Below are 12,327 nucleotides of genomic sequence, written 5' to 3'. Positions count from 1 at the left end.
ATATTTTTCAAATGTTTACTTCGGTACTGCAAATGAAGTGATATTGTGTATTATTTGTATTAGAACTTGACCAGAGATTAAGAACTCGGTTTTTTTTGTGCTCTTTTTCATAAAATTTGCTTGTAAATGAGTTTGAAATCTAATAATAATTTTTTTGAAAACCAAAGAATTTAGAGCTTTGCAGAATGGCATTATTGAAATAGGAAATCTCTTTGACAAAACGACTTCATTTTTTCCATTTAAATATTGCATGTAATATGGCGTGTATAGCGCAAAATGGTCACATAGCAGTTTTGTTTTGTTATACTAATTAACGTCATCTTTAAAAAATCCGTGTTCCGGTTGGTTTTCATCTTGACAGGGTAATTCTTTTTCAACTTTAACTGAATGTTAAAATCCTTTAGTTTTAGCATTTTATTATAGGTGGAAAAGGGGTTTAATGACACTTGATAGTTGTATTAGCACATTATTTGGGGAATATGTTAGAATAAGTAATATATATATAAGTAATATAGCTCCTTTTAGCGTGTGTTCGATATCCTGATGAAAAAATTCTACACCCGATACAATTATCAAAATGATTTTCAATTTATATATTATATAATTATTTATGCATACTTATACTTTTAACGATAATACTTGCTAAAGTCTCTTACAAAAAGGTTTTTTTATGCATTGTACTTACAAGAAATTTCATTTGATGATATCGTTGAAGTCCTCGCTTAAGTGTCAATTTTCTTTAAATCTAATGAGATGACAAAATCTAATTCGGAAACGGCGCTCCATAACCGTGTCTTCGCGAATTATCGAGATGTTAAATGTAAATGGCGGTGAAATGACGGAGCGTTGTGGAACACTTGGCTAATTCATGTTTTGACTATATTTTTGTGAAACTACCCAAATCACTTGAATATTTTAAAGCAGCTTATGGAAAAAAAACTGGCTTCTTTAAATTTGTAAATTAATTGTGGTTGTTCATACTAATTTGTGTAAATTTGATTAATAATGGTTACTCACAGTTTGATAGTATACTTATAACAGGCTTTTAATTCACACACATTTGCCCACACACACTCAAGCATATCATTAAAAGAAAAAAAACCATCATTTGTATTACAATTACTAGATTTTCATTTAAAATTTTCTAATGTAGATTTTACAAAATGGAATTAGAATGTTTGACCTTTTTACTAGAAACAAATCACTGGTATTTACTGAAAATATAATAAATTAACCAAAGAGGAGAGGAAGAGAGTTTTAAAATACTTAAATCTTAGCTAATTATATATTTAAAAGTTTGAATATATTTGCATCTTTAATTAGTGTGGTATTACTATAAAGATGTAATCCTTTGTCACATATTTGAAGACATAGAAATTTTGTTTACTTACATATTTTTTGAGTATCTACAAACTAGATGTATTGGATTTTGTTGGAAAAGGATGTATAATTTTAAAAGACGCAGTGTAATGAAAGTTAGAAAAGTTTTCTTTGAAAAAAGCTGTATCTTACATTTTACACATTAAAAACAATTATTTGCTTAAAATTGATTTGTATATATTTCTTTTAACAAGATGTAGGTAAAGACCATGTCTTTTTGTCCCAGTAAATAAATTATTAGATTTTTACAATTTTTGTTTTTTCAGTTTTACAAATACATAATCAAATATTTTTTTTTAAAAAATATTATTTGATTTTTAAATTAAAAATCAAATAAAAATGTATTTAAAAAAAAAATCTCAGATAGTATGATAAAATCATGTTAACAAGGCATTATCATAATAGCTTAGATTTATAGAAATGCATCATCTCAGTTGTAAATAGTTTAGGCTATAGTTAAATTCATTATTTTTAATTTGTATCACAGAAATTGTTTCTTTTTTTATAGAAGTTTAAATAATGGGTAATTATTTCCTGAAAGGTTTCCAGCGTTTATTTGGTGGTCCAGAAGTTCGAATTCTGATGGTTGGGTTAGATAATGCTGGAAAGACAACAATTCTCTATAAATTTCGACTTAATGAGACTGTATCTACAGTTCCCACAATTGGTTTTAATGTGGAAACTGTCAAATATAAAAATATTGCATTTACTGTTTGGGATATTGGTGGACAGGTATCTTGAGACTGTGTTTATTTTTATAAGGAATGTTGTTTATTTATTCCACATATAAAGAAAGATCTTTTTTTCTAAAATTAAACTTGTTGATGTTTTCAAAAATGTTTTAAGTAGCTCAAGAAAACATTTTGTAGATGTAAAAAATTTTGTTCCAAAAAATTTTTTTTTCTCTTTACAATAAAAAACCTATTGTAATTCTGACAATAGAAGCTAATGGAATAAGATGGTTGCTTTGTCCACACAGAAATATCATCTCCTCAGATAAAAAAGGAAGTTGGAATACTCCGAAAAGCTCCTCCATATGTTGAAGAACAAAAAAGCAAATTTTTTTGTTTTCAGATTAAGAATATTTCTGTTACTCCAGCTGGTAACAGCCAAAATGACTATTTCATTGCCAAGTAGAATGTGAAGGAAATCCCTCATGCCATCTACTTAGTCCAAATGTCTAAATATCCTGTACAGGTTGTGGTTTTCAAACTCATTATCTCTTCTCAAGAAAAGATGCCACTTGTCTTTCTTAAAATATGCTTGAGGATGAAATTTTGAAGGCTCATGTCCTTTCTTGAATTATTGCCACTTTCTCTGATCAATAAGAGGTTCTCTTTTGATAAAGACATCAGGTCTATTATTACTAACAGCAAAATTAATTATTTATTAAATGATTAAGCATTCATTAGGTATACATTTGTTCATAGACACTTGAAATATCTATGATTTTATGGTAATATTTGAAGTTTAATAAAATTTTGTTTTATTTTTCAGGATAAAATACGAAACCTTTGGCGAGTTTACCTAAAAGGATCTACTGGTCTTATATTTGTTGTAGACAGCTCTGATAAGTATCGGATGAATGAGGCAAAAAATGAACTTCATAGACTGTTACAAGAAGATGACTTAAAAAATGCATATGTCCTAGTATTTGCAAACAAGCAGGATGTTATTGGAGCTTGTAATGTAAATGATGTTAAAAGTTTATTAGGACTTGCAGATATAACAACACATAAATGGTTTATACAACCTGCTGTAGCAACTAAAGGTGAAGGCCTCTACGAAGGTTTTGATTGGTTAGCCGCACAGATAAATGATAGCTTTTTTAACCGCAAAATGTTTTAATATTTCAGAAATTGATAGTTATTCATTTATTTATTTTCTTCTGAGATTTCCTATCTTCAATTCAATTTTATGCTTCTAATAAATGTAATAGGGTTATAATTTCATGATATTTTCATAAATATCATAAATGCATATATATGATGTTTGTGTATATATCATCTATGCATATATATATATATATATATATATATATATATATATATATATATATATATATATATATATATATATATATAAAGGTGCAGTAATATTTAATTATTAAACAACTAAAGTTTCTGTATAAAAGTTTTAAGTAACATTAAAAATAGTAAAAGGTAGAAAGTTCTTTTTTTAGTTTTTTTTCTGCTATTTAAAAGGAGTTATTATTTTTTACAAAAATAGATTAAAGGGGTAAATTAAGAATGATAAGATTGAACATTTTTTTATTTCAGTTTATGAATTATTTAAACATCTTTACAATTACTTTTTCTCAATTTGTCTTCATTTTTTTAATGGGATTTTTAAATATTTTTAGGTCTAATTCTAAAATTATTTCTTGTTTGAAGCATGAAAATCTTACGATATCCAGGGCAAGGAAAAATATTTATTTTTGCAGAAAAAAATATTTCTTAGAATAAATTTTTACTTATTGGTATCTTAATTTATTGACATTTTTTTGATAAAAATGTTGCAAGTGTTTTTTTTTTTTGTTTGTTTTTTTTTGTTTTTTTTTTAAGTTAGATAAAAAATTAGTTAAATTTCCTTCCACTTAAAAATGCACAAAAAGTTTAGTCAACCTGAAAATGGCACTTTCAAGTTGTTTTTTTTTTTTTTTTGCTACTTCGTTTCTCCTTTTGAAGCAGAACTTTATTTTCAACTAGAAAGTGTGATTATATATTTTACGTCGGTTGAACATCTTTATGTTTTTTCAGTAAAGTAATGAGTGAAACAACGACTCCCAAACCTGCACCAAAATCTAGATATGGTCCAAGTTTTGATGAAATTGAGCGACGTGATCCTGTTCAATGGCATGCAGCACATAGGGCTTGGGTAATAAATGGTTCATTTGTATCATAAACTTGCCGAGTAATAAAAGTTTAGCAATATATATTTACTACTGATGTTTCAATCGAAATCTATTGCTTATAATGTAATTGTTTTAAATCGTTAAAAAGGAATTTTTTTTTGAAGGAGGTGATTAGTATTTTATAAATAGTGGCGCAATTTTTTAAACGTTATTCAGGTTTTAGAGCGTTTAGTGGAGCAACAAATGGTGGTAGTTTATAAAAGTCGATTGAACGCCTGTTATATGAAAGAACAAGAAAATTTTCGTGTGAATTGTAAAAAACAAGTTGATGATTATTGGAATGCTTTTCAAGCGTGGAAAAAAAAGGGTATAAGACTTTATTTCGAATCTTACTTAATCGCGTACGGTTGCTTAGCATCAACTTAATATGATCGGTTGAACTATATTTCCAATTTAGATTTTCGTTGCAGGAAATTGTTTAAAAAATTTCATTTCATTTTATGACTTATGGTAGTTTCATTGAGAAATCTAAAAATCTGTTAAACGTAGACTTTGTCAGTAATTCTTCGGTTATTTATGCTCTTTTATTTAGATTGGGGTGTGACCGAAGAGGGATCCGTGTATAGATTTAAGGTTCCCATAGAAGAATATTATAGAGAAGTTGATAAACTGTACGAAGATAAAAAGAACAAAGAGACTTGAGACGCCGGAATCAAATAAATAGGGCTTTTTTTTTTATTTCAAAGGTCACAAAAAATAGGTGAAAATTATGTCTTTATAACCAACAGCCACTGCGACTTCATTATGTCTATACTGATTCTGTTTGAATTCTTTTGATAATAATAATTTTGAAAAACTATCATTAATTTAATTTTTTTTTTTCGTCAGTTTCAAGCAGCCGAAATATAATTTAAATATTTAAATTGAAATTTCTGCACTGCGTAAAAAATAAATAAAGAATAAGAAATTCTTCCTGAATATATGCAAAATGTGCGCGGCAGTCAGAGATGACACATGATTTTATTTACGGATTTTATTCGGACCTTAACTAATTTTTCGTCGATCCGAATTAAATCTAAATTAAAAAAAATAATCGAGCTGGACAACGCATTAAACTTGTATTTTCTTTCATCCAAGAAAATTTTCAATACTCGTGAGTTCGGTATCAACAATTACAGCTTTAATCATCAAACAGTTTTTTGTTCGTTTTGTGCTTTGAAATTTTTTTTAACGAATTTCTGATATGAAAAAATTGTGAAAGTGTTATGCAAATGTTTCGAAATCAACAGTGTATTTTTCTTTCCAAATGATGAATTTGCTTTTCTTTTTTTTTTTTTTCTTTTATCTGGGCTCAACAAGGCAACTTCGCCATTGCTCAACAGAGCTAGTAATCGCATCCTGAATTTTGTTAATGACAAAGCTGGGAGAAGGGTGACCCTTACTCAAGATTTTACCAAAAGATGAGGATCAACTTCAATTTCTCCTTCAGGTTGTCCAAAACCATCGAAGTCATTTTCATGACTGTATTAAAAGAAACTTTTAATATTGAATGAAAATATTGAAAGTATGTTTAATGAAAACTTTTTACGTTTTTTTAAGTCAAACAAAAATTATTTGATAAAGTATTTATAACCAATTTTACCACACTCTTATCAATATGTCCTCCCTCAGCATCTTTTACCACATTCTTATTCAATATGTCCTCCCTTAGCATCTTTTACCACATTCTTATTCAATATGTCCTCCCTCAGCATCTTTTACAACTTCAAGTTGACTCCTTAACTTGGAATAGGTGGTTTGGATAAAGTCCTTAGGCATCTTGACTCATTTTTTCAGCTTTGGTCTCATTCCTTCTTGATAGCAGCCTTCAGGGAGTTGACACTGTTGTGAGGGTTTTGAAAAGCCCTTGACCTCACATACGCCCAGATTGAACAATTAAGAGGTGACAAAACTGGAAATCCAAGGACCGAAGCTTGATTGAAAGTTGATAGTAGAAAGCCTACGATGATCTTACCTGCAGCCATAACTGCAAAGAAACCAAAATGTCTGTTTCCGTTAGAAGAAATTGGTCTTGATAGTGAAGAAGGTTCCACTGAAGGGAAACAAATTCGATGTTCCCCAATATTACCTGCAGGTAATATTGGGGAACATCGAATTTGTTTCCTGCAGGTGTTGTTGAACATCTCAACATAGTTAAGAACATAAAGAAAAACGACATTATTCAAAATCACACATATTTATAGTTTTATATTATTACTCATGTCTGTAGTGTGTTCAGATATATTATTGATAATAATCACTAATCAAAGTTGTTGTTTTCAATTTATATCGTTTTCCTCAAAATACACCTAGACTTCCGCATTTTGAATGCAAGTTCTAGAAAAAAGACTCAAAAGTATATAACAAGTTAATGACTTCCTTTAAGTTCTTGTGTTTATCTACTGTAATTACTCAACGCCGTTAATGCATGTTCTCAAACTTTTTTGTCTTGTTTGTTCTCGGTGATAACAAACATTTTTTTTCCGGTCTGCAACATTTGTTTACAAACAATATATGTTAAGTTTTAAAAGATATGTTAAGTTTTAAACAACATCTATAGATAATGTTTAAAACTTAACATCTTTTGCGATGGAGTAAAAAAAATAAAATATATATATATTTTACAAAAAAATAAAATATATATATATATATATATATATATATATATATATATATATATATATATATATATATATATATATATATATATATATATATTCAACAAAATATTGTCTTTCTTTTGTTAGCTATGCATAGCCAACAAAAGAATTTTACATGTTTACATTAATCTATGGTAATTTAAAGACCGGAATTTTAGTTAAAAAGTTTTATGGCATAATAAAATAGGGGTGGTTCATATCACAGGAATGTATTAATTTTGAGCTTAGACTTTTAAGTAAACCTTAAGAGGTTTAGCTTTAAAAATCTAGCTAGTAGTATGTCAATTTGTGTGTTCTTCACACTCATATTAAGGTGGCTCACCCCCATTAAAAATCAAAAAAAAAAAAATTTTTTTTCTTTTGAATTATGTTATTTTAAGCATTGAAGTACAAAATCCAAAATATATTTTTACTATTATATGCTTAAAAAGTAACAAAAAATACCATTTTTGTGGTTAATACAGTTTCCTACTCCTTAGCAACGTCATAGCAACGGTATAAACAACAAATTTATTCATTTTTTCTGGAAGGTTTCAACTTTAAGTTTTGAAGTATTTTTCAATGTTAGATCTATTATGCTTTTCTACTGTTCTGTAAAATATAATATTTCTTAAAAATATGCTCTGTAGCATTAATACAATGTAACTGAACTGAAAACTATCTATCTGGATATGGCGAACAAAAGAAATAATATTAGAAATTTAAAGTGAAAATATCAAGGAAATAGGTAAACATGGAGAGCAGAGGAAGTAAATGGTCGTAGCAGGAAATTAGAAACAACAAGTGTATCAAAGCTTAATAAATAACATGACTTAAGTGCTGCAACAAATTGTGATTCCAAAGTTGACAGTTTTTTCTTTATTTGTAACTTTAGAATTATTAAAAATGTATTTGAACAGTATTCTACATGCAGTGAGTGTAATAGCAAGCTAACTATTTTTCATAATGAATCTATAGGTATGGGATTTTCTATTGGAATTATAATACAATGTCCAAACTGTGACTTTGAAAGTACATTTTATTCATCACCATCTATAAATCGAAGTGCTTCTAGTTCAAAGCTAGTGACACAATTCAGAACTTTGTTGAAATGGCTATAAGACAAAATAAAAATAACCTACTGAGTATAGGAAATTCTGTAATAGCTGTACTTTACCATTGTACAAACTTTCCATATGAAGTCACTCGTCATCAATTTTGTTTAAAAGTGAAAAACAGTTGGTGCAAATGGCAATCAGATAACGTTATGGGTAAAACAAGCTATGGATAAAAAATTAATTTACCTGTGACAATTATGGAGGAAATTAAACCTATTTTTCAAGAATTGTCAAACCCTGAAATGCTAAGAAAGTGTTTACATGGGATGACACAAAACTGCAAAGAGTCATTGAGTGGTTTCATTTGGAAGTGATGCCCTAAAACTACTTTTACTGCAAGGAAAATTCTTGGAATATCTGTTTATTCTTCTATTTTAAATTACAATGATGGATTTTCTTCTTTAAGTTGCATTTTTAAAATGCTTGGGTTTTCTGGAGGTGTTAATTTCGAAAAAAGGAGCTTACAAAAAAGATAAAAAGTGATAATCAAGTATGTCAAGAAAATTGACTGATATTGATAAAAAACAAAGAAAACATATAAGCTCAATAAATGAAGGTTATTTAGACATTGAGAAAGAGAAGGATGATGTGAACTTTTATGCTAGTGGCAGTTTTTAGTAACTTTTTATAAAAAAAACTTTTTGTTTTTGTTGTTTTTTTTTTAAAATGCGTTTTTTAAGACTTTCTTATTTTAATATGTTTTTCTTACGAAAACGTTAATATCTTCAGTTTGGTTAAAGCTTTTTTCTTCAAATTTTCACAGTTTGTGTATTAACTTATTTATGAGGGCTGGAACTAGAATTGTAATATTTTAAGTATAAATGAGTTAGTTTCAATGTAGTTTGTCAGACTGACACAGGCAATTAATCGATTTCGGCACATTTATTGCTGCCATTTTAGTTTTTTTTAACATTTGAAAAAAATTTTAGTTCCAGCCCTAAAGCAACTATTTAGCTACAATTTGGCAAAATATGGTGTAATAAGTGCAAATTTTACTCAAGATATCATTGTTTTAGATAAGGTAAGATTTTAGACAAATTATGCTGACTCAGCATCAAAAAATGCAAATTTAATTTTTATTTTGAAAAGTTAAAGTTTTAATGTAATTTCCTTATATAAAAAATTAAAAACAAGTTTAGAAATTTTATAAATAAAAAGTTAGACTTAATGGGGGTGAGCCACCTTAATAAAAACTTTCATATAAAATGGAAAAAACAGATTTTAAACTTAAAATAACTAATTTTCTTCGACCTTTAATATGTTTCCAGACATATGACTGGTTAGAAATTAAATATATAACTTAAAACTTGTTTTCTCACTTTAATGTTTTATCTTCATTAAGAGCAGCACCATTTTATACCAAAATATGGTTCATCAACTATTAAGCAAAATTTTATACCTAAACTTGAGTAATTAAAAAAAAAATTAACTTTGTTTGATTTTAGACAAACTAAAGCGCTAGTAGAAAAAAAAAATTGAAAAAAAAAAATTATTTGGGCTGAAAAAATACAGTGAAACATAACCTTTTTATAAAAACGCAAAATTCGTGTATTTTCCAGAACATGCATTAACGACGTTGAGTTACACTTATTTGCAAGTCTGAAGTTCGGAAGACTCAGGATCAATTTCCCAAAAACTGAAATTTTGAAATTCAAATCTCTTTCAGAAGCTAAATTTTTTTACAGTTACTTGTGTGAAGTTTGGAAATTTCTTATGTTGCCTAATTCCTTGTTGTTAGAAATAAACCAATATACACCCATTTTTACTCATTCCCTTTTTATGTTTCTACATATCCTGACCGTGTAGTTTTTGTGATTCATCCAGGAATAAGGCCCATAGAATACTTTCACTTATGGAAAGACTTTCAAGTTCAATGGAAAGGCTAGAAAGTTGAAGAATTAACGATTACTAAGTTAGATTTTCACGATAGCTGAATACTGACAGCTTATTTAGTCGACCGTCATGAATTTATTCATCAAATGAAAGTATATCTCATTGATCGATGCCTGATTTGTGCAGATGTGCCTCCGGATTAAATCAACACAACTTTAGCAACTTTCCTTTTTTATGTTTGATACGTTTGAAAAGTTTGATCTGTGATGAATCGGATTTATTATTTAATGGTACCATTTACATTTTTTATGGTAAAACAGAATTTGTAATCATAAAGAGATTTCTTAAAGAAAGTTTTGGAAAAGAATGCAGAAATGGTCTCTTATTTTATTTCTTTCAGAAAATTAAACATGGTAGGATATATGAGAGGAAAAACTTTTACAAATCCTCTATCTTTTTCACGCTGCTTTTTAAAAGATAATTTTTCTATTGCCACATTTCAATACATTCAGAAGAAAAAAATTTTTTTTTTAAGTTTTAAAAACATCAACTGAAAAGCTTGGGATCTAAATATACTAAGTAAAAGTGTTTAACTTAGTTATTTTAGTCCAGTAAAAGTTTGACTTTATTTGATGTTAAACGAAAAATTATTAAGATGATATATTTTTGCTCTAACATAAAATATTATTATATTTACCATTTTAAACACATAAGTTATTATGATACATTTAACAATTCATTAAAATATAAAAATTGAAAAACATAAATGCTTCCCTTTTAAAACAAGAAATGTGGAGATTCCTGGTTTTTAACTTTATTTGGACTTTTCAAAACAATAAATAGTAATGTAAAAGTTTTAAAAATGGTAACTTTTTTTGTATTTGCAGGCGCATGCATTTGCAGACAGACACATACACACACATGCAAACACACAGAATATAAGCTTATGTTACTTCTCATATAGTAAATATAAATTCAAGTATCTAGTATGAAGCTATACAGAAGATATAGTATACAACATACAAAATAAAAACATAAACCACTTCTAATTTCGTTAAGCTTCTATACTATAAAAAAGGAATAAAGCAATGCATGGATCAATTTTATTGCTTGTTAGCTAATTTAAGAACCAATTCCACTAAATATTTTGGAAAATACTTCTCATTGATACCAGTATAACCTGGAAACTGATTGCAATCAATTAAAGCATAGTTTCCAGTTTCCTTTTCGATCAATATATCCAATCCAAACAAATGAATATTGCATACTTCTTTAACTTTTTTAACAACTGCATTTACAACATTTATGTTTAACATGTCTGGATTTTCATCAGAAGAAAGCCAAACTCTTTCATTTGGATCGCTTCCATGGAGTTCAGGTATAAATGCCTTTCCAGTTTTTGACACATCTCTTGTATCAAAATAAAGTGTCACTTTAGGTTGGTCAGATTGGTTAATATCTTTTATTGATGGTCTTTCACAAAAACTTATGTGATCTCCAATAACAAATATTTTATAAATGATACCAGAGTGATTACAAAATTCTTGCAATAAACATGGTATCGGAAGATCACATAAATGCTCTTTAGAAAATATCAAAACCATATCATGTGATCCTTGATCCATACTAGCAGAAAGTGGTTTTGCAAGAACTGGAAACTTCATTGAACTGCTAGAAACCAAATGATTTGATTCTTCGAGTGTTGAATTTTCAGGAATTTCAATTATCTTTGGAACAAAGACAGTTATACCATCAACTGTCATGCAACAAGATTGTATAACATTGGTCATAAAAGTTCTATCAGTAATTTGCTTTGAAATTTCAAAGTTGTCGAGTATAACCATATTAGGATACCTAGCAGCATATTCTTGGACCTTTTGAGTACGCTTTAAAGCTTCTTCGGGAGAGTATTCGTTATAAAAATCTTCTATCTTGTGCAGAAGAACGTCAAAAGGACCACTTTCAAAGAAATCGTCGTCATCAACGTTAAGAGAACTGACTTCGATATTTTTTTCTTTACAAATATCTAGAATCCTCTCTGGTATTTTGATCTTTTTCTGTTTATTAATTGGAATGATTACTGCTAGCTTTACCGCCATCATTAAACTGAAATAATCGTAGCTCTGAAACTACCTTTGTGACCTTCGAAAAAACTTAATTTTGATCAGAAATTATATTTCAATAAAAGGGACCAGTGGGAAGTTCTTCATCACTTGTTTTAATTTTTTTTTTCTAGTTTTAGCTTATTTTCATAAAAAGATTTAATAGCATCCACAATCATAGCAATATTTTCTTTTAAAAAATTATAATTTACTTTAATTAAAATAATTTTTCTTCACAAATTACAAAAATCTAATCTCTTTCGAGATGCAACAAAACACCCGTTTTTTTTTTATATGTACAGGTTTTTACTTTTCCTGAAGAAAAATCTGATTAGTAAATTTATCCTCATTCTGAAGTTTGT

General features: G+C 28.0%; 3 protein-coding genes across 3 annotated transcripts; 2 read left to right on the top strand and 1 right to left on the bottom strand.

Annotated features, from left to right (window-relative positions):
• Positions 1-1,862: 1,862 nt before the first annotated feature.
• On the top strand, positions 1,863-3,269 carry LOC145192758 (ADP-ribosylation factor 2-like). Its single transcript, XM_080070082.2, has 2 exons — positions 1,863-2,112; positions 2,878-3,269. The coding sequence occupies exons 1-2, from the start codon at positions 1,900-1,902 to the stop codon at positions 3,226-3,228; spliced, it is 564 nt and encodes a 187-aa protein (XP_079926208.2). The 5' UTR covers positions 1,863-1,899; the 3' UTR covers positions 3,229-3,269.
• An 826-nt stretch (positions 3,270-4,095) lies between these two features.
• On the top strand, positions 4,096-5,563 carry LOC149878105 (NADH dehydrogenase [ubiquinone] 1 beta subcomplex subunit 10-like). Its single transcript, XM_090072942.1, has 3 exons — positions 4,096-4,257; positions 4,451-4,601; positions 4,827-5,563. The coding sequence occupies exons 1-3, from the start codon at positions 4,147-4,149 to the stop codon at positions 4,934-4,936; spliced, it is 372 nt and encodes a 123-aa protein (XP_089929068.1). The 5' UTR covers positions 4,096-4,146; the 3' UTR covers positions 4,937-5,563.
• Positions 5,564-10,526: 4,963 nt separating this feature from the next.
• On the bottom strand, positions 10,527-12,013 carry LOC145193036 (inositol-tetrakisphosphate 1-kinase-like). The gene has a single exon (XM_080070417.2). It carries the CDS (start codon positions 11,963-11,965, stop codon positions 10,967-10,969), a length of 999 nt encoding a protein of 332 aa, XP_079926543.2. The 5' UTR covers positions 11,966-12,013; the 3' UTR covers positions 10,527-10,966.
• Positions 12,014-12,327: the final 314 nt, after the last annotated feature.

This window comes from Hydra viridissima, unplaced genomic scaffold (assembly GCF_058129835.1).
Source record: "Hydra viridissima isolate aposymbiotic clone 2 unplaced genomic scaffold, HvirCarnegie_v1 scaffold_15, whole genome shotgun sequence".
Classification (NCBI taxonomy): domain Eukaryota; kingdom Metazoa; phylum Cnidaria; class Hydrozoa; order Anthoathecata; family Hydridae; genus Hydra; species Hydra viridissima.
This window is presented reverse-complemented; position numbering and strand designations above follow the sequence as displayed.

Excerpts from the sequence above, each read along its gene's own strand:
- LOC145192758 (XM_080070082.2), top strand. The coding sequence starts at position 1,900 with ATGGGTAATTATTTCCTGAAAGGTTTCCAGCGTTTATTTGGTGGTCCA. Across the intron at positions 2,113-2,877 it reads TTTGGGATATTGGTGGACAG|GATAAAATACGAAACCTTTG; the intron begins GTATCTTGAGAC and ends TTTATTTTTCAG.
- LOC149878105 (XM_090072942.1), top strand. The coding sequence starts at position 4,147 with ATGAGTGAAACAACGACTCCCAAACCTGCACCAAAATCTAGATATGGT. Across the intron at positions 4,258-4,450 it reads ATGCAGCACATAGGGCTTGG|GTTTTAGAGCGTTTAGTGGA; the intron begins GTAATAAATGGT and ends AACGTTATTCAG. Across the intron at positions 4,602-4,826 it reads TCAAGCGTGGAAAAAAAAGG|ATTGGGGTGTGACCGAAGAG; the intron begins GTATAAGACTTT and ends TCTTTTATTTAG.
- LOC145193036 (XM_080070417.2), bottom strand. The coding sequence starts at position 11,965 with ATGATGGCGGTAAAGCTAGCAGTAATCATTCCAATTAATAAACAGAAA.